Source organism: Fomitopsis serialis (assembly GCF_022376445.1).
Source record: "Fomitopsis serialis strain Sig1Antser10 chromosome Unknown B0H18scaffold_22, whole genome shotgun sequence".
NCBI lineage: Eukaryota > Fungi > Basidiomycota > Agaricomycetes > Polyporales > Fomitopsidaceae > Fomitopsis > Fomitopsis serialis.
This window is the reverse complement of record NW_025954982.1, coordinates 294,931-313,103: the sequence shown is the minus strand read 5'-3', so window position 1 is coordinate 313,103 and position 18,173 is coordinate 294,931. Positions and strand designations below refer to the sequence as shown.

Here is an 18,173-nt window from a genome sequence, read left to right as displayed (position 1 = left end):
GCGGGTCGATGGCTTTCAGTAGTGATGACTTTCCACTCAAGCGCTAGCAAGTCTCAACATCCAGCACGAAGTCGTTCACAGAAGTCAGTCACAGAATACAAGACAGATCAAGTACCGCGTCTATGCACTCTTACCCTTCCTTCACATTTAGCTTTTGAGCAAGCGCTTCGGTGTGTACTCCTTGTACACGCTGCGATATCCCGCTACGCCTGCTACGAAACCAATCGAGTTCGTCATCCAGACAATTGGTGAGCGTAACGCCATCTGCCACCGTGCTTCCCTGGGTAGTTATCGTAGTCGCTGAATATCTTGAACGTTTGCAGGAAAGGCAGTGAGCCTTTGTAATCGTTGATCAAGGACATGAGATTACTAAGTGATATCATGAAAGTACAGTATGTATTCAGTCCCTCAACCCTTGAAGATAGCTGAATTCCAAGCTCACCGGAAGAAGAGCTCTTTCTGGCCGTCGTTAGGGTCTGTGCGCTCCCAGACGATCGTCTCTTTGTTTGTCTCGAGGGTCTCCCTTTGATGTGGTGTCCAAGCTGGAATTTCAAGCTGTCCGTCTTCAGGCCCAACTATCCTGACCACTGCTCCGATTGTTACGCGTATGCTGCCCTTCTCGCAATACAAGTACTCTGCGTGCGACACATGGAAGTGTAGGAACCTGATGGACGCACGTACGTAAGAATCGACAGCATGTTCACTGGGTCGACATTAGTGTGACGTACGAATCAAACTTCGCTCCTGGCTCGAAATGGAACTTGGTATGGAAAGCGGGGAGGCCGGGTGCGGGCGGCTCGGTTGCACCGAATGTAAGCGTAGCCTTCGCAGCTTCATACTTCAGCTCGAGGTTATCAGCAGTGTGGGTGCACTTCATATTGCAGGTCTGTTGCAGGTCGCGTCTGATATGGATGGCTGCCCATTGTATATATACGTGGGTCTCACGTAAGCATCCGGTATCAGGTTTCGTTTGATGATGCCATATTGCCACGTAGGCTAAGAGTCCCTCCACGCTCGAACCTACTTACGCGCCCTGATAAAGCACCGGATGAAGCGTGTAAGTATAAGGGCAGGTAGTCCGTCGATTCTGCGCTGCGAATTCATCAAGGTGCTGGCGCAACTTGACTCGATGCAGCTGCCAGAACGTGAGGAGGACTTCACGCTGTCCATGATCACAATGATCATCAACTTGGCGCGCGGCCAGCAGCATCACGTGGGCGCGTTGCGGGGGTGGATACGACGCCAGCAGTGGCAGCAGGGCCCAGCACCATCCTGTGCTTCTACGTCTTCTCTTCCAGTCGCCCATACATATTGCGCCCCCCTCATCCTCCACGAGTTCTGCGTCTCGCTCGTTACGCATTTCGAAACATCAGAGGTCTTGGTTCACTGTAACTCCAGGAGTGACGGCGAGCGGGGATGCAACGGGCATTTGGAATGTGCTGGAGCAATGCTGGAGGTATGCACTTCAATAATTCTCTGACGAATGTTAATGAGCAGCAATGACCTACGAGCTAGCTCGGGGTTCCCACAGGCTCGGAGGGGCGTTTTACGTGATGAAGAAGACGACGGTGCTTGCAGAGGCTTCTCAGTGCGCCATTGGTATACGGTCGTGAGGCATCATGGGCCTCATTGTCGCGTCTAAGCCTACGGATGAACGGAGCCTAGGAGGTGTACGGAAGCGAGGTCACCGAACTCACCCTTACGGAATCTGAGAACCCTCTGAGCGGAAGGATCGCTCTCATGTTTGGGCTCGAAACAGTTACGGGCACGAAGCTGCTTCGACTGGATCCCAGCATATATCAGGCCATTCTGAAGGAGAATCGTAGTTGGAGACGTAATCTATGCCGAAGCTAATACCGGCGCAGTGAAGGTAAGGTCGATGATGATACTCCGTTGGACCGCTCTAATCAGTGAGGCAGCGAGTAGGACGTTCAGACGCGTACGCTTCTTCATATGATCTCGAGTCCGAGACATATGTCCCATTACCCAAGGGTGACGTGCACAAGCGGAAGGAGATTGTGCAGGATGTGACTCTCGGTGACCTCGACGCAGCAAATGCACGACCTCAGGGTGGACAGGACATCATGGGCGTCATGGGCAGCCTTGTGAAAAGCGGCCGAACGGAGGTCACCGAGAAGCTACGGAAGGAGGTGAACAAAGTTGTGAAGAGTTACGTGGATCAGGGCGTGGCGGAAGTCGTGCCCGGTGTCGTCTTCATCGACGAGGTTTGCGCGCATCCTGCTAGGATCCAGTCTGCATGTCTGAGGTGCCGTTCTCATAGGTGCACATGCTCGATATCGAGTGCTTCACCTACCTCAACGCCCTGCTCGAGTCGCCCATGGCACCGACAGTCGTCCTTGCAACGAATCGCGGAAACTCGCCAGTGCGCGGAACCACAGAAATCGTCGCCCCTCACGGGATTCCCATTGATCTGCTCGATCGGTATGCATGTCTTACGTGTCGGGGAAGTCTTCTGGAGGTCTAACCATATCGCGCCATCACAGTTGTCTCATCGTCAGGACAGAGCGCTACAACAAACCTGACATCGCGAAGGTCGTCCAATTGCGTGCTAATGTCGAAGGGCTGCAGCTCGGACCCGGTGTGCTCGACAAGCTAGCAAGACGTGGCGACACAAGCTCACTCCGGTCGGCACCTGTCTCCTGTTTCATCCTGACGCTGCCTGACCAGCTGCCACAGATACGCGCTGCAGTTGCTCACGCCAGCGTCCATCCTCGCTGGTCTGTCTGGCCGAAAACAGATCGAGCTGGAGGACATCAACGAGATGGGCGAGCTTTTCTTGGACGCGAAGACGAGCGCGGAGGCGATCGGTCCGTCAGGCGGCTTCGACGCTGACAAAACTGTGTAATCGCGCCGATCTATGGTTGCGCTTCGACTGTTCTGTATTTCTTGGCTTGGGTGCGTACAGGCGATGAGGGCGCCGATCCGAAGTTCATGGCGACTGACAAAATCTGGACAGCGCTGGGGCAGACAGGGCTGAGGACAGGCCACCAAAAAAGAATTGCGGACCTTGTAGGACGGTCCGCAGTGTTGTACTGATACTCAATGTATTAGATCCTCAGGGCCTGCAACGTGACTCTGTATTGAATTGCATTGAACGGCCTAGTCGGACATGACCTTCGCGGACGTCGCCTTGGGCGCCAGCTCTATTTACATGCCATATTGGGTTGATATTGGGAACCGCGTTCTCTTCGGTGACCTGGTTTCATTCAGAGCATGTTCCTCTGACTTCTAGCTTCTGCGTGGAGGTCAGTTGCTAGTCCTGACTAATTTTCTCTCTTTTCTTGGCCCCTTCATGTCCGGCGTCGTGGTTCAACGCCGTAATGAAGTCCACCATACTGTCAAGCTTCCGCGCCCCGTTGTTCCGCGGTCAGCAGGGTGAGTTCATCGCCTCGAGTTCTTCGCGTCAGCGCCCTGAGAACTCCTTCCTTTCAGAAGACATACAGCATCGTGCGACAACGTTGTCTCCCCGGACGTAAAGCTCCCCTCGCTGCTGTGAACATCTGCATGATTTGCAAATGTGGCTGAACTGCGTGCTCGTCACGGGCGAGAGTATGCTCCGGCTTCCCGCATCTATGGCCGCCGATGCGCCTCGATGCCATGAACAGTCCAGTTGAGGCTCTCACCGCGCCGAATCTCACGTCTGCCAGGACACGACTTGCGTGTATGTGAAGCAGCGACCGCTGTCAACGGGTCGGCCGGCTGGTCAGCTAGCGTCGTAGCTTCCCCAAACGGAATAGAGTATGTGGCTTCTGCTTCTTCGATCTGCCCCTCATGTCACTCTGACACTTCCTACGCCGGGAACGCATAGACACCCAAATTCAAACTCACTGGTAGAACGTGCGTTCCTGGACAAGGGTTCACGAAGCTTGGGCGAAGCCTACTATGACCACGAAGGGCTGAGAAGTGGTGCGACAAATGAATGTGGCGCAGGGTTCTGGTCAGTTGACGGTCGTCTGCGAATCGTCGAAGTTCATGACATGGATTTCGTCTTGCTCCACTTCCGAAGATCTTACGGGCCCGCGATGCATCGCAGGAGAACTTGTTCGGTAATGTGGTATCGCGGTACACCGGCCGCCATTCACCGGAGGGGCCTCTCGAAAGCATCTTCTTGTCAGCAGTCACAAGGCGTCTCAGAAGAGCGACTTGCATAGAGACGATAGGTGGGTACTCCTGCTTCTAGATGTTTTGGTTCGTAAATTCTCACCACTGGTCTGGGATCGCACTTTTGACATGTTCTTTCGTGATCCAATGGGGATGTTGGTGTTGCAATGGCAGAATGCCCTTCAACCGCACCATTGTATCGCGATATGGCCTAACGTGTGCAGGTGTGAGCTAGTCTATGAACCTAGACACCGAGCGCGACCTCCCCGGACACGCCTAGTGATTACTCGGTCTGTGCGCTTCAGCGAGCCGCGGACTGTGCCTCTGTTGGTCGCGGCCCGCCGACGCCTCGACAGGAGTCTCGTACGAGTTACAGACCTGGGAGCGCCTTCGCGGAAGCAAATTGACAGAAGAGACCTATTCGCGCTAGCGCACAGGTGTGAGCCAAACCGGGAGTTCGGGAGCTTCCCTGCTGGCAGGCCAATTCAGTCGACTGCTCTGGATCTGGTGGCACAGATCTTCGCCCGCATGCCGTGCGTGGAGGATCTCGTTCGCGGTCGCAGCCACTGCGGTACTCTCAGCTCTGCTGATGCAATCTATAATTGAATCACGCGTCTATTTGGCCTTTGGCCCTTTATATTGGACCTTTGTGCGCAGACACGTCCCCGCCTCAGCTCTGTACCCTTTGTTCGCAGGTTGCCCCTCATATATCAGCAACGCCGACACCCTTCGTGAGACTCTTACACCACGCACGTACCAGTGATGATCAACAAGGCCCTCCCATACTATCTTGAGGACCGTTCCGGCTCGTACGCGGGCTCCGACTTCGACGACATCTATGACCGTCTCTTCCTTCGTGTGTCGCGACCACCAGGGAGTGCCACGGATGGCCCGCCCAACGCCCTCATGATATACAACGTCGGCCGTCGGTCGTCGAACCAACGAGATTACCGACCATTACAGCGTGAACCCTCTGTCGCCCTCGAGTTCGGGCCCAGCGGAACGCTGGGACAGATCTCTTTCATGGGCACGTCTGTCTCTATGCCCATGAACCAGTACCTGAAGAAGGTCTCACTGTTTGGAGGGTGAGTCAGATGCCGATTCACTGTCCTTGCGGGATACTCACAATGCCACTTGCAGATCGCTCATTCGAAAGTTCCGAGCTTCAAATGGCGAGGAGTACAAATGGACGTACAAGACCGAGTCGGAGCATCAGTGGTCGGTGAGTACCGTTCACGACAAGCCCGGTCTTGCGTCTGACGTTGTTCCAATGTCAGTGCACTGACTCAGGCAACTATGTTGTGGCTCATTACAACCTGAAGCCTCCAAACAAGCCAGCGTTCCGGACGTCTGGCAACATGTTGACTATCAACGAGACGCACGCGAGCCTAGCGATCGGTGAGTCGTCTCCGTTCGTGAGGCTTGTGAGATTGCTCACCAGAACCTATCTCCTTCAGAACTTCTGGCGTCATTGACCATCATGCGTCACGTCGCTGCCTACCATCTATGACGGGACCCGAACAAGACGTGTATACCGAAAGCGCGACTCGTCGAGCATCACCCATCGCAGCTTTGAGGTATTGCCGCAGTAACCTCGGGGCCAACATGAAGTATGATACCAGACTGCGGCATAATATTGAAGGGACACTTACCGTAGAGCGAGGACCCAAGTAATCTGGCCTCAGAGCCGGTATGCATTGTACAATAGCAGCAACATGATCGGAAGCAACTGTGTATGCATGTGTACTATTACGACTTATCTGCAGGCGTATTCGCCCTAAGCCCCCGATGACGTGTGGTGTGTAACAACGTACCTATGTTGTATCTTCAGCAACCGTCTTCGACGATCCGGTGTGCATTGCGGTCATCTGCGGTCATGCTATGTCAGCTTCGCCAGTACCAAGTGGCATGCGCGGTACGTCGCTATCGAGCGCGCGATGCGAGGGCCACGGCCTGCAGCGGACACTTCCGTGCATCGCCTAACGTTGAGTGCCTTGTGAACGGCGCTGCGCCCTGCGTCTTGTGCTCGAGGATTGATTCGAGTACTGACGGCAGCACAGAAGAAGTCGAAGCGGTGTTGCGGTGAAGAACATCACCTGAGTCAAGCAGCTGCGGATGGCTTCGAGGTCTACCGCCGCACTGTCAGCGCATGCATCGGGCATCCTCCCGGTACTACATATATCTGCATGATTCAAAGAATCGGTCGATGAGCATATAAACAGACAAAGTAACACCAATCGCAGAACTCACTTCACCCAAGAAGGTCTGTCTGTTTTCAATTAGGGTGCTCTTGGTGAACGCGCGCACTGACCGGTGGTGCTTCGATACCACATTGGCGGCTGGCCATGTGTCCTGAGCCCAAAAGACAACATAGTTCTTCCACACATGGCACCTGCGTGCGAAGAATTTGCTCCTCTCATTCGAGTGAACTCAAGCAACGGTTGACAGAAGGACGAGCGGGGAGCTTCACTGTACAACAGTCAGGGTGCGGCTCATACCGCCCACAGCCCGTGCCTTCGCTGACGGACTGAATGGAATCACGAGTTCGGGAACTGGCCTTGGAGTTGAGCCCCAGAACTTTGTGCTTCTATGGCGGTCGCTGCCGAATGCTCAGCGCTCAGCTATAAATGAGATGAGCTAGTAGATAGTGTCGACAACCCACCTTCCCGCCTTTCCGTCAACCCTCCGCGCGTCGTTTCAACGCTTTGCATTCTAAGCATGTCCGAATCTAAGGCGACTGAAGTAAAGTGCGTTCATCAAAGTGAATGCGCGAAGCAGAACAGCTCACAACGTGCTATTGTTGTAGGCCGAACGGCTCGGAGCCTCAAGTTGCCCCAGACTCCGTCCCAACCCTGCCAGAGATCAAGCCCACGGAGCCTCTGTGCGTACACCTACGCTAGTAGAATATATCTTTATTGATCGTACGGATGTGCTAGATCTGACACGATCGACGACGATGAGTTCGAGGAGTGGAAGCCGAGAGGACCACCGAAGCTGAACGTTGCTGGTCCCAAGACGGGCGTAAAGTTGCGTTGAGACCCTGGGGGGAAACGCTGTCTGCGATGTATGAAGCCACGGCAGGTCGTACTAGGCGTGTAAATGAGGAAACGGAGGACTGTTCCTGTACAGAGTTCTTGATCACTCACCGGCTGTAAGCAAGAGCGTCAATCGTAAAGTCTGTTCACGTGCTTCCGGTCACCACCGAGCTTCAAGTTGTTGTAACAATCAAGGGGCTAGCACACGAGAGCTTGGAAGGCCGTTTGTAAGGTAGTACCTGTTACGAGCATACAGAGAGTGATGATGGCCGTTCACCGTTAGCTTGAAGTGGGCGTCCAGTGCTAATTGTTATCCGGTGTCCATGTCCAGAACCTCGCACTCTCCGAGGTGAGGAGCTTCACCAACGCGTAAGCGCAGAGTCGGATGTGTTTCATCAAACATGCTGTCCAGATTGTCTATTGGAAACAGTGTCAGTGGATGTCTTGGACGCCATTTCTTGACGACGACTATTGTACGTCCTGCCGAGCGCGAAAGTCAGTGTTACCATCACTTATCATCGCGGACATTGGCTCTGAGCGGTCACGGACTCGCAAGCAGCAGTCCCGCATAAAAACAGCTCCTGTCCGGAAGACTTTGAGCACCCGAGCACCCACCACTATCAACACCCCTACTCAACGCCCACAGCACACATCGTGGTCCATGCTTTACCTTGACGCCATGACGAGCACAGGCTCCGGCGTCGAGATGGGCTTCCCTCAGGCGAGCCATCGCTTGAACGTCGCACCGCCTTTCTATTTTTGCACCCTCCCAAAGTCGGGCCTGAAGCTCGTCTTCTGCGACAAGCCCCGATCTTCCGACGGATACACGAACGTCATCCGGGTCATGGAGGATTTCGTTCATCACCAGCTGAGGCAGAAGAAGGCGAAGAAGTTCAATATCTCTGCCTTGATACTTTCGTACGCACCGCTGTCGATATATTTCGTGGAGAATGACTGACCAGTCTGGTCGATTATCACAGCGAGATCGCGCACGTCTCCGAGGAACCCTTGGAACCCACTCACATGCTCGTAAGAGTGGTGCTGGCGGGAGAGACGAGCATCCCCAGAGGACTTGCTGGGCACGTGTACCTCGTCGGCTGGGTACCGAAGGCGCACTACGACACGGCGACAGTAGATTGGAAAGCGTTGGACGACCTGGCGGAGCACGAGATCTGGGCCATGCGCGAGGCGCAGGTACTGCGTATGGACACGATCGGTAATTCGCCCTGTCATTCTGCGGTTTCGTCTGCTGATGCACATTGCAAAGGGGAAGTTATATCGGCAACATAAGGTTCGAGATGCGGGATGGACTTAACCGATTGTTGTAGTGAGGCTATGATGTACTACTGTTTCTGAGCGATTGGTGGTACGGGTTGAACATAGAATACAGCTGGAACTAGTGCTCCCTTTAGAGACGCTCCGCTGTGTTTGAACATACTCGACCTAGCTATAGCAATACTCGAATGCTTTGCGTTGGGAAATCTTGACGTGAAAGTCCAGGTTTATAAGGGTTGGCGCGATGCAGTGCAGGGTCTAAGCAAGTTTAGCGCACTCGCTCCTTAACTTGAGGGGAGGGGAGAATCGATACTCACAGAAATGCGTCAGGTTTCAATTTGGTCGCAGTTATGTGCCCGAGACGAGCTGCCCAGCACACAATGGTTGCCATTTGCCAGATCTCTACTTATCGAAAATGGACAGAAGGGTGTTCAAGTTCAAGGGACGGCGGGTGGCTGAGTATCGGGACCCCGACCAAGCTCAGCCAAACTCCGACCGCGATGAGTCGGATCTCCGAAGCAGTCCGAAGTAGGATTTCAAACTCATGCATTGATCGTCATGCACTGGCACTGCCTGAGGAATGACCACCAGCGACATTGAGCTTCAGACCGTATGTCGCGCATGTCTTAGGCGTCGCGGACGCGAAGCCTGGTCCGATGCTGTCCACGTCAGGTCCTCATTTAGGAGACTCGTCTCAAACGCGGTGCACGTGCACTATCATATCATGGTCAAGGCCACGAGCAATAGGCCCAGCGAGGTGAGTACGTTGCGAGAGGCTGACCCCATCATCGAGACTAATCAAACGGTATAGTATAACATCGTCATGTTTCTCATGGTGAAGACGAGTCCAGAGTACGTTGGTCTAAGAAGGTCTGCACCGCCGAATACAGCCTCGAGCGTCTTGTGTGGTTCCCTATGGTGATAGACCCCGAAGCCAAGTTGCACATAACCCTGCTCACTGCTCGCAGTACATTCCCCAGGATCGTTCACCCGGTCTCCCGTTCTCCGCACCCCAAACTCCGCAAATCTCCTCCAGCTCCCGCAGATGCAGGATCCTATTTCGTTGTCCGTCGCGAATGGCTCGGAGTCTGAGGACAGGTATGTATTGTGGTCGTATGGTGACGAGAACCTACACTCAACTGCGTGGATCATAGCCTCTCCTCCCCTGACGAGCGCGAGCCTGAGGGACAACTCGATACGACTGTGCTTGTCGTTGAAACCCCAGAGACGACAACGAAAGTCATCATAACGGCCACCAGTACAGTTCGGTGTGTGAGATAACTAGTCGATCGATAGTGCGCCTTCTGACACGGCAGCACAATGCAGTCCCGAGGAGATTGCCTCATTGTACGTTCGCCTATGCATCAGATGCACATCTGCGAAACGTTTCAACCCAATTCTAGCGAATACGATGATAGCGACAATGAAGACTATGGGTGGAAGGCCCGAGGTCCAGATAGCAGGAAAGTTGCTGGGCATGCCCCAACTCCACATCGAGTCCGGGATCAGCCTGACAAGGACAAGGACAAGGGTAATGATGCGAGGGCCAAAGCAAGCACCAAGGCGAACGCTCCGAACCCGAAGGACGAGGTGTCCAACGTATCCAAAGCCTCAAAGACCGCTGCAAAGGGCAAGATCAGGCCGCTGTAGATGGTAGACGTGGAGCTATGAGGCGAGCACTACGTGCACTGGACTGGTGTCACCGACGACGACGAGGTGCCGAGATTCGGGTCTGTATCGTAGTGTTCCATCGGACTGTAGCTATTTTTCCTCTTCACCGAGATCCCTTGCGCTGCCCTGAACATCGAGGCCGCTCTGCCGCCATGCTTACAGCCTTTCACCCTACACGCGCGACGCTTCTTGACGCCTTATCCTGCGAGCGTGTGCAGGAAGGTAAATATAGGTTGACGCCGGGCCACACGAACCTGCCTTCGGCACTCCCGGGTCAGCATATCAATGGCTCGATGCGGTCGCGGGCTTCGGCTGCGGGTGGATGATCGCAGGAGGACAGGGTACCGAGTGAATGAGGTGGGTGTTCCGTGATGCATACCCAGGTCCAAGCACGAACTCATGGAGTGTTCAAGTTGAGTCCCGAGAACGCGCAAGGGTCCCCAGACCAATGCAACATTCATGCAAGACTAGATGAGGACCCTGTGCAGCATGCCCATTGTTACGTCGACGGGGTTTTTCATTGCTTGCTCCCTGGAATGCACTTAGCTAAAGGCGTAACTAGAACTCAGACACCGTTAGGAAACATGCGCCGAAATACCACCCTTCACAGCCTCACGTTGCAGAAGTTTGTTCTGTGAAGTACATGGTGAGTTTTGCGACGTGTGAGTGTCCCATTCTACGTGTTGTACATCACTCTGTGGCTGATACAGCGCTGCTGCCTGACTGTAGTGTAACGTCAAGTCGCGTCGAAGGAGAATTGTACGGGCATCCTCACGTCGAGAGAACTTCTAATCATGAAGTTGTTCGTACGCAGAACCTCGTACACCGCGCCATTTCCTGGGGAGCGGCCCATGAAACCGTCCTGTGTCATGCGTTTCCAATGCGTTCGCATTGATTCGTCTCGCCCTTCCAGTCGGACGACTCCTTCATGCCATGCCGCGTGCACGTACATGTTGCAAGCCTTTCTCCGTAAAAGCAAAGGGAGAGCGGCAGCTGGCCCCCTCCAACCCCGTCCACTTGGCACTTGACGATCTATTCCGCCCTCAAGCTGAACAGACCCGATATACAAGGCATGCAATCGTAAAATCTCAGTGAAGCACACGTCATGACATTCAAACTCATACAGATCGATACGTAGGATGGAGGATCCATACCATAAGGGTGCCCATCATCTCCGGTACTTGAGAGTGCATCTCAACGGCGGCGGACAAGACACAATTAAGACTTTGAAAGCGGTGGACAAACGGAAGACGCAGAAGAAACCTGTCGCACGGGTAAGTCCGAGCAATACATGTGCCTCTCCATGCTGTTTATCATACGACCTTTTCAGTCCATGATAAGGAGCCTGCGGGTAGGTGTTGACCGTCTTCTCCGATTCAGGGAGATAACGCCGACCACACATAGCGAGATGCTAGCAATCTAATCCACATTGGCACGCATGCTTCGGCACTTACACCTCCTCCCGCAGCCGTACGTCAGACTTCGATGCCAGTCTTGTTGTGGTCGCTCATGTACCGACACCCAGCCCAATGAACATGACATGTTGCGCCTTAGTCATACCACCTCTGCAAATGTACCTTCTCCGTCAACGGTATGTTTGCTTACACGTGCTGTTCCTGTGTGTAGGAGTCTTACGCTACGCCATGAAAAGACACATGACGTGGAAAGCAGTGCTCCCCATCGCAGGAGGTCTACTACATTGTCTTACGCCAGTGATGAACGTACACTGGCACAGTCGTATCAAAGCACGAAGGTCTGTGGCTGTCACAATTCGGATCATGGCGGGCAGTTCTCATCTCTTTCGTCATACAATTCAGGGCACAGGGAATTCTATACCGAAGCAAGACGAGGCTGGAAACCAGAAGGACGGACAGAACGGGGGCCATGCTGAGCATCGCCCTACGGATCCTTGGTCCAAACTAGCTGAGACTGTGTGGCATCGAACGAGGGCCGACATCGAGAGATGGTGGAGTGAACTCAATTCTCTGCTTACCTTCGTAAGTTGTCCTTTCTTTTCATGACACTGAGCTGAGATTGGACTCGTTTGACAAGGCTGGTCTATTTTCTGCCGTCGTAACCGCCTTCGCAGTTCTAGGCTACAGCATCCTGACCGCTCAGATCGCCTCTCCCACTGATCCGGATCTCTTGCACCGCTACGTTCCGGCGCTTTGGTTCGCAGCACTCGTCTGCGCGCTCGCAGCAGCGTCGGTCGCCATATCGGTCGGCCAGTGGCTGAATTACCTCTTGACGCCGGCAGGCCTTGTCGAGTTCGGGCCACGGCAGAAGTTGCGAATTTGGAACTTGCGGCGCATAGCCTTCGATCGTTGGCAAATGGATTTTTTAGTCGGCATCGCACCTGTGTTGCTACAAATCGCGCTGACACTCTTCCTCGTGGGTCTGGTTGGCTTCCTGTGGACTGTGAGCGTCGCTGTTGCGATGCCTACCCTCATCCTTGTCGCCTTCGTTCTCTTCTTCCAGTTCATAACCGTGGTCGCACCTGCCATGGTTGCCTACAGCCCTTTCCAGTCTCCACAGGCCAGATTACTCCGATGGATGTGGGTAACTTCCGGATTCACTATCTGCTGGGCAGCCTACAAGGCCACACATTGGCCGTCCGGATGCGTGCAGTGCAAGATGATCACGCGTCGACTGCAGGCCGCTCACGCGTCACTGGAGCGAGTTATGCATCGTCTAGCAGAACTCCGCCTGCACTGCAGCTGGGTGAAGAACGAGAAGCTCTACCTGCAAGATGATGCAAACAGCACCGAAATTGATACAACTCTCTTCGCATCCACATTTACAGCTGCCGTTACCAAGGACGACGAGTCAACGCTCCACTACATTCAACAATGCTTGAACGACATGCCTATAGATCTGGCGCGCAGCAACGCGACCGCTCTTGTAGATGCATGCGACCAAGCTCGATTGGACAATGCTATTCGAGCCGGGGTCGATCACGGAGACCATTTCAGCTCCTGGTCGTATGATTCTCTGGACAAGCATGTGATCACCATGATGGGACATGTGGTCGTGGACGTTATGACACGTCTGATCCACAGCCAACTGCCGAAACACATGAACTCTTCACATGCTGTCAAGGAGCTGGACGAAATGTGTGTCGACATGCAATATGTGCTGCAATTCCTTGATGCGGAGGACATCAAGGTGTGCCACCGTCTCATCGAACTCTTGGACATCCCCACCAATAACGACGATGACGACACACGACTCGATCCTCACTATGCTCGACGGAAAGTCCTGGACTTGGTTTGGACGCAGGCCAGTATCACTGACCTCAGTAAGCGAGACGGTAGGTTCCTGCTGTGTGTCTCAAGGATCGCCTTTGCATTGACATCGAGCATCAGATATGGCAGACGTCATGACTATAATCAAGACTAGCTATGGTCAAGCAGACGATTACGCTACGAAGCTCGATCTCATCATCCTCGCCCTTCACATCAATTCCCTCTGGCTGGACAATATCGACGACATGCTCGTCCTCCTCAACGAGCTCCTGCGATCAAGTTCCAGGTCTCAATTTGAGGGTGCAATGAATGAATCCCATGTCATGATTTTATTCTGTGATCTCGAGCTACATGCGCCCGCATCGACATCACATACCGAAACTAACTCCAATTCAGCTGTCGCTGACAGCGAGGCCGATCCCCTTCACGTTCCTGACGGCGCTCGATCCCAGCCGAGTCCTTACACCGCTCACTCCAGCGAGCCAATCTCCCACGCCGCTCCTACCAAGCTTGACGCTGCCCACGACGGACCAGGTCAGGATACTCCCGCGGACATCATGAACGAGGTGCTGCGGAGGATACTTTGGCTCGTGGGCGACAAGAAGTTCCCCTCCAACTATCGCAACGCAGACGGAAGGATGACTAGCAGCTCTCTCAAGGAGATCCTGTCCGAAGTGAACAAACGCCTTCCAAAGTGAGTAGATGCTCATACGCAGGTGTGCAGCCGACTGATATGTACGCAGCCCGGAGGAGGAGCCAATCGCATGCGCCCCTGAAACCTCGAATGAGGAACGTGTGCCTGAGCAAACTGGTCTCGTGGGTAGCGTCGATCAACCACTAGCTGAACCAGAGTCGTTGAACGGGGGATGGAGTAACATTCGTCGGAGAATAGGTTTGCCAGACCGGTGAGTGGCTCGTCATCCTCCGATGACCCTACATTGACTCGGACCCGGAGTAGACGACCTGGGAGGTTTTCACGTCCTGAAGCCTTTGACGAGGAAAATCAGTCATCGGAGCACAGCCGTCGCTCAACTAGTGCATCGCAAGAGACAGGACCACTGGGAGTACGGTGACACGCCAGAATGCCTGATGCGACAAACTGTCCATGTCCGCATGCAGGCATTGTGTTTCGGCTGTGGTGGCTTAATACAGGTGATATGGGAATAACGGAGAGGTTGGCGGAGGAAGTACTTCTGTACAGGACCGAGCTTCATATACACCGATTACAGGCACCATTCAAGTTCTCCCGCTGAAGGAACATATATTCTAGTATGTGACCATATGTAGCGTACCGTTGGCGGTCCCCGGCTTGCACAATGCTGTTGTAACTTACTTACTTGAATCCACGCATCCACAATATTTCCGAGCTTCAAGTCGTTCCAACGATCAAGATTCAAGGGAACAGCGGCGACGACAACGAAGGTCACCACGGCGGCCAAATAGTAGTACGGCCGGGTGATAACAACGATGACGACGACGAGTTCGAGCAGTGGAAGGCCTGAGGTCCAGATGACAAGAGAGTTGCGGCTAGACCTCAGTCACCTCGATCTCGTATTCGTGATCAGTCTGACAAGGACAAGGGCTGTGATGCGAGGGCCAAGGCGGCCAACGCAAATATCAAGGCGGCGAATGCTTAGGACCTGAAGCTGAAGCTTGAAGGACGACAAGCTCAAGGAGTCCAAAACCCTAAGGTCAGTCCGCCGTGGCCCGTAGACGACAGACATGAAACTATGATATTGTGTGTATTCTACGTGCCATGGTCCTGGACTGCCAGGTGCCACATGTAGTATACGGTAAGTATCAGGATTTCGGGTCTGCGCCCGACACTTCCCTGAACATCGAGGCCGCTCTACTGCCATGCTTCCATCCTTTCATATCACATACACGACAATATGCACAAGGCTTGTTGACGGCTTATGATTATCCTGCAAGCGTGTGCAGCGAAGGTACATCGGGCCACACCAAGTCTTTGATGCTCCACAGTCAGTGTTCCAATATTTAGCTTAATGCGGTCGCAAGCTTCGACTGCGGGTGAGTGATTTCAGGAGAGCATAATATCAGCTGAACGGGTGAGTGTTCCGTGATAGCGGTACGAATGCAGTTCAATACTAATCTAACCCTCAGGTAGGAAGTGTGTCGAAGACACAGCAGCGAAGTCAGTACCCGGAACAGTCTGGCTGCAATCCACACAACGGCAGACAAGGATCCTGTCCGGTATGCCATTCACTGTCAGACCGACGGAGTTCAGTAGTCAGTGCTTACTCCGAGTCCGTCAGCTGGATGTACTCGAACAACGAACAGCGCTGCAACCAGAGCTCGAGTGCTGTGAGCAAGCATGCGTGAACGGACCACCGTTCACAGCTTCCCATCCTCGTGTCACAGAAGTAAGTACATGCGGTCGTACGGATGTGAATCAATCGAAACCTTGATCTAGGGTTGGGAGTTAGTGAATCTATCTCTGGCGCGGACGAGTGCAACGTACTCACCCATACAATTCTCCGCCCTGTGAGTTCCAACAATATTCACAACACGAGAGCAATGCGCCGGGAAGTATCATCAACAACCCTCACAATAGTCTGATTCACAGATAGCGATGTATGTGGCAAACAAACGTCGTTGCAATCCAACTATCGATACAATAGATCACCTAAACACGAAAAGACATACCAACCAGCCCAATCAAGCGAACAGACGCTTCGTATACCTAGCAAAGACGCGCATCAGCCCCAATCAGCACGCGCTCAAGCGTCAAAAGATCAAAGAGGACTCACGAATGCAACCCGTGCACACCACCCTCGACCTGCGCACTCGCCGTACGGAGCTCGAACCTGACCTTGCCCTCACGCACGCCCTCCTGCAGCGCCTGCGCGCTCTTCACGCCAATATCCTGGAACGAGTGCTGCAGGCCCGCATACAAGTACGGCAAGAACTGCTTCACCGAGCCCTTGTCCTGCACGTCGCCCGACACGCCCTGCGCGACCTTCACCGCAGACGACTCCGAGAAGTAGCGCGTCGTCGCCGCGTTCTCGTGCGTGTTCCCCTTCCCCTTGCCCGCCACCGCCCTGCTCGTCGCGGCCGACGCCGGTCCCGGCTTCCCCTGCTCCATCGCCTCGAGGCTCCCCATCCCGCGGTACGCCTTCACGCGCTTGCCCTCGTGGTAGAAGTACTCGCCCGGCGCTTCCGTCGTGCCCGCGAGAAGCCCACCCATCATCACCGCACCGGCACCAAGTGCGAGCGCCTTGACAATGTGCCCGACGTTCTGGATGCCACCGTCGGCGATGACGGGCACGCCGAACTTGCTCGCGAACTCGGCGACGGCGTAGACGGCGGTTGCCTGCGGCCGCCCGACGGCCATGACTTCCTGCGTAATACAGATAGAGCCGGAGCCCATACCGACCCGGATCGCGTCGGCGCCTGCGGAAATGAGGCTCGCAGCCTGCTCTCGCGTAACGACGTTACCCGCGATGACCTCGAGCTTTGGGTAAGTCGCCTTGATCCACTTGATCATGTCGAGCTGGAAGACGGAGTTGCCCTGCGAAGAGTCGAGGACAACGATGTCAAGGCCTGCCTCTGCAAGAAGCGCAAGACGATCACGATCAGCGGGGCGCGTGCCGACCGCAGCGGCAGCGTACAGCTGCTTGGACGACGGCAACTTTGACGCGAGCGGGTAGTCCTGGTTCTTCAACAAGTCGGAGCGCGCGAGAAGGGAGGTGAGACGGCCAGCGCTGTCGACGATCGGCAGCTTGCCCTTTTTCGAGTCACGCAGAATGGTGTTTGCCTTCTCAAGGGTGATGCCCTCGGATGCAGTGACGAGGTCCGTCGTCATGACCTCGGAGAGCGGCGTCGAAGGATCACGGAACTGGACATCACGGTTCGTGACGATACCGAGCAGCTTGCCCCCAAGCGCACCAGTATCTGCACATAGCGTCAGATTGATTTCAATTGCATGAATTACGCATGAAAAGATTCAGATGATGGAAGCCCATTGAATATCCGCAGATCACACGTGTAAAACGCGTTGGCTCGGAAGAACGAAGGTAGTGTAAAGTATAATCATCACGTAAAGGCGACTGCTGCAGATCGACGACTCACCCGTGATAGGCACTCCAGCAAAGCCAAGACGCTCCTTGATGTCCAAGACGTCCTCGGCACGGTTCGAAGGGGAGAGAACGACGGGGTCCGTGATGAATCCGTTCTCGTGACGCTTGACGCGGCGCACCATCGCCGCCTGCTCCTGGGGAGTCTGGTTGTGGTGGATCACACCAATGCCGCCAAGGAGCTACAAGCCAGGAGAGGACGAGTCGGACAAGGCACGAGACATGCGGGCTAGAGGATGCTCACCGCCATGGCAATGGCCATGTCGCCCTCGGTGACCGTGTCCATGGGGCTACTCATGAAAGGTGTTTTGAGCACGACGTTGCGAGTAATCTTGCTCTCCGAGACGACTTCGTGGGCGGCGAAGTCAATCTTGCCCGGGAGCAGGAGGAAGTCGTTGTAGGTCAGACCTCCGTGGACGGTAGAGTCCATGAGCTCGCCGACGGAGAGGCCGTCGGCGCGCTTGTACGCCTGGAGGACATCGAGGGCAGTAGAGGGGTCGAGGAACGCTTTGGAGGACATGGTCGAGAGGGGTGGGCACGAGGATGGTGGACGTTCGTGCCAGAGTCATGCTTGCCTCCTGCCCGCAATTTTTGTGCGGTACGCGGGCGCTTGACGCGGGCTTAATCAGGCGCTACTTGATTAGTCAGCTACTAGTACTACTCTGAATGAGCGTCTAAACTGTAAAGTACTTACCCATTCAAACTCGGTCAGAAATGAATGCGTTGCT

At 54.4% G+C, this 18,173-nt stretch overlaps 10 protein-coding genes across 10 annotated transcripts; 7 read left to right on the top strand and 3 right to left on the bottom strand.

Moving 5' to 3' along the window:
* Positions 1-147: 147 nt before the first annotated feature.
* B0H18DRAFT_1117729 (uncharacterized protein) lies at positions 148-877 on the bottom strand (the record flags this gene model as incomplete). The annotated part of the gene is made up of 4 exons (XM_048033643.1): positions 148-212; positions 272-369; positions 443-664; positions 729-877. 4 exons carry the CDS (start codon positions 875-877, stop codon positions 148-150), a joined length of 534 nt encoding a protein of 177 aa, XP_047895096.1.
* A 370-nt stretch (positions 878-1,247) lies between these two features.
* Positions 1,248-2,012, top strand: B0H18DRAFT_999326 (uncharacterized protein). Its single transcript, XM_048045556.1, has 3 exons — positions 1,248-1,456; positions 1,512-1,870; positions 1,920-2,012. Exons 1-2 carry the CDS (start codon positions 1,417-1,419, stop codon positions 1,640-1,642), a joined length of 171 nt encoding a protein of 56 aa, XP_047895095.1. The 5' UTR covers positions 1,248-1,416; the 3' UTR covers positions 1,643-1,870; positions 1,920-2,012.
* B0H18DRAFT_1155643 (TIP49 C-terminus-domain-containing protein) lies at positions 1,666-3,121 on the top strand. The gene is made up of 5 exons (XM_048035770.1): positions 1,666-1,870; positions 1,920-2,225; positions 2,282-2,442; positions 2,505-2,645; positions 2,698-3,121. The coding sequence occupies exons 2-5, from the start codon at positions 2,085-2,087 to the stop codon at positions 2,864-2,866; spliced, it is 612 nt and encodes a 203-aa protein (XP_047895094.1). The 5' UTR covers positions 1,666-1,870; positions 1,920-2,084; the 3' UTR covers positions 2,867-3,121.
* Positions 3,122-3,768: 647 nt separating this feature from the next.
* On the bottom strand, positions 3,769-4,282 carry B0H18DRAFT_999325 (uncharacterized protein). The gene is made up of 3 exons (XM_048045555.1): positions 4,263-4,282; positions 4,035-4,181; positions 3,769-3,974 (listed from the first exon to the last, which is right to left on the bottom strand). Exons 2-3 carry the CDS (start codon positions 4,168-4,170, stop codon positions 3,811-3,813), a joined length of 300 nt encoding a protein of 99 aa, XP_047895093.1. The 5' UTR covers positions 4,171-4,181; positions 4,263-4,282; the 3' UTR covers positions 3,769-3,810.
* Positions 4,283-4,542: 260 nt separating this feature from the next.
* Positions 4,543-5,925, top strand: B0H18DRAFT_999323 (uncharacterized protein). Its single transcript, XM_048045554.1, has 5 exons — positions 4,543-4,782; positions 4,880-5,207; positions 5,263-5,344; positions 5,400-5,525; positions 5,582-5,925. Exons 2-5 carry the CDS (start codon positions 4,885-4,887, stop codon positions 5,630-5,632), a joined length of 582 nt encoding a protein of 193 aa, XP_047895092.1. The 5' UTR covers positions 4,543-4,782; positions 4,880-4,884; the 3' UTR covers positions 5,633-5,925.
* Positions 5,926-6,840: 915 nt separating this feature from the next.
* Positions 6,841-7,158, top strand: B0H18DRAFT_1117726 (uncharacterized protein; the record flags this gene model as incomplete). Its single annotated transcript, XM_048033642.1, has 3 exons — positions 6,841-6,869; positions 6,929-7,003; positions 7,059-7,158. 3 exons carry the CDS (start codon positions 6,841-6,843, stop codon positions 7,156-7,158), a joined length of 204 nt encoding a protein of 67 aa, XP_047895091.1.
* On the top strand, positions 7,059-8,874 carry B0H18DRAFT_999313 (uncharacterized protein). The gene is made up of 5 exons (XM_048045553.1): positions 7,059-7,209; positions 7,269-8,075; positions 8,138-8,373; positions 8,425-8,690; positions 8,750-8,874. Exons 2-4 carry the CDS (start codon positions 7,543-7,545, stop codon positions 8,445-8,447), a joined length of 792 nt encoding a protein of 263 aa, XP_047895090.1. The 5' UTR covers positions 7,059-7,209; positions 7,269-7,542; the 3' UTR covers positions 8,448-8,690; positions 8,750-8,874.
* A 2,368-nt stretch (positions 8,875-11,242) lies between these two features.
* Positions 11,243-13,486, top strand: B0H18DRAFT_953808 (uncharacterized protein; the record flags this gene model as incomplete). The annotated part of the gene is made up of 8 exons (XM_048042216.1): positions 11,243-11,377; positions 11,434-11,454; positions 11,572-11,573; positions 11,658-11,694; positions 11,839-11,856; positions 11,921-12,100; positions 12,156-13,268; positions 13,439-13,486. 8 exons carry the CDS (start codon positions 11,243-11,245, stop codon positions 13,484-13,486), a joined length of 1,554 nt encoding a protein of 517 aa, XP_047895089.1.
* On the top strand, positions 13,423-14,712 carry B0H18DRAFT_234062 (uncharacterized protein). The gene is made up of 3 exons (XM_048037231.1): positions 13,423-14,042; positions 14,092-14,253; positions 14,307-14,712. The coding sequence occupies exons 1-3, from the start codon at positions 13,471-13,473 to the stop codon at positions 14,419-14,421; spliced, it is 849 nt and encodes a 282-aa protein (XP_047895088.1). The 5' UTR covers positions 13,423-13,470; the 3' UTR covers positions 14,422-14,712.
* A 1,232-nt stretch (positions 14,713-15,944) lies between these two features.
* Positions 15,945-18,004, bottom strand: B0H18DRAFT_999305 (IMP dehydrogenase). The gene is made up of 4 exons (XM_048045552.1): positions 17,690-18,004; positions 17,441-17,627; positions 16,120-17,263; positions 15,945-16,052 (listed from the first exon to the last, which is right to left on the bottom strand). The coding sequence occupies exons 1-4, from the start codon at positions 17,963-17,965 to the stop codon at positions 16,028-16,030; spliced, it is 1,632 nt and encodes a 543-aa protein (XP_047895087.1). The 5' UTR covers positions 17,966-18,004; the 3' UTR covers positions 15,945-16,027.
* Positions 18,005-18,173: the final 169 nt, after the last annotated feature.

Bases quoted from the DNA above. Each gene is read 5' to 3' on its own strand.
- B0H18DRAFT_999326 (XM_048045556.1), top strand. From the start codon at position 1,417: ATGCAACGGGCATTTGGAATGTGCTGGAGCAATGCTGGAG. The intron at 1,457-1,511 runs GTATGCACTTCA...ATGACCTACGAG, and splicing joins GTGCTGGAGCAATGCTGGAG to CTAGCTCGGGGTTCCCACAG.
- B0H18DRAFT_1155643 (XM_048035770.1), top strand. From the start codon at position 2,085: ATGGGCGTCATGGGCAGCCTTGTGAAAAGCGGCCGAACGGAGGTCACC. The intron at 2,226-2,281 runs GTTTGCGCGCAT...CCGTTCTCATAG, and splicing joins GTGTCGTCTTCATCGACGAG to GTGCACATGCTCGATATCGA. The intron at 2,646-2,697 runs GTCGGCACCTGT...CAGCTGCCACAG, and splicing joins GGCGACACAAGCTCACTCCG to ATACGCGCTGCAGTTGCTCA.
- B0H18DRAFT_999325 (XM_048045555.1), bottom strand. From the start codon at position 4,170: ATGCAAGTCGCTCTTCTGAGACGCCTTGTGACTGCTGACAAGAAGATG. The intron at 3,975-4,034 runs GTAAGATCTTCG...GACGATTCGCAG, and splicing joins CTGCGATGCATCGCGGGCCC to ACGACCGTCAACTGACCAGA.
- B0H18DRAFT_999323 (XM_048045554.1), top strand. From the start codon at position 4,885: ATGATCAACAAGGCCCTCCCATACTATCTTGAGGACCGTTCCGGCTCG. The intron at 5,208-5,262 runs GTGAGTCAGATG...TGCCACTTGCAG, and splicing joins AAGGTCTCACTGTTTGGAGG to ATCGCTCATTCGAAAGTTCC. The intron at 5,345-5,399 runs GTGAGTACCGTT...TTCCAATGTCAG, and splicing joins AGTCGGAGCATCAGTGGTCG to TGCACTGACTCAGGCAACTA.
- B0H18DRAFT_999313 (XM_048045553.1), top strand. From the start codon at position 7,543: ATGTGTTTCATCAAACATGCTGTCCAGATTGTCTATTGGAAACAGTGT. The intron at 8,076-8,137 runs GTACGCACCGCT...CGATTATCACAG, and splicing joins ATCTCTGCCTTGATACTTTC to CGAGATCGCGCACGTCTCCG. The intron at 8,374-8,424 runs GTAATTCGCCCT...CACATTGCAAAG, and splicing joins ACTGCGTATGGACACGATCG to GGGAAGTTATATCGGCAACA.
- B0H18DRAFT_234062 (XM_048037231.1), top strand. From the start codon at position 13,471: ATGGCAGACGTCATGACTATAATCAAGACTAGCTATGGTCAAGCAGAC. The intron at 14,043-14,091 runs GTGAGTAGATGC...ATATGTACGCAG, and splicing joins GTGAACAAACGCCTTCCAAA to CCCGGAGGAGGAGCCAATCG. The intron at 14,254-14,306 runs GTGAGTGGCTCG...GACCCGGAGTAG, and splicing joins AGAATAGGTTTGCCAGACCG to ACGACCTGGGAGGTTTTCAC.
- B0H18DRAFT_999305 (XM_048045552.1), bottom strand. From the start codon at position 17,965: ATGTCCTCCAAAGCGTTCCTCGACCCCTCTACTGCCCTCGATGTCCTC. The intron at 17,264-17,440 runs GTGAGTCGTCGA...CGCTATGTGCAG, and splicing joins TGCTGGAGTGCCTATCACGG to ATACTGGTGCGCTTGGGGGC. The intron at 16,053-16,119 runs GTGAGTCCTCTT...CGTCTTTGCTAG, and splicing joins GGTGTGCACGGGTTGCATTC to GTATACGAAGCGTCTGTTCG.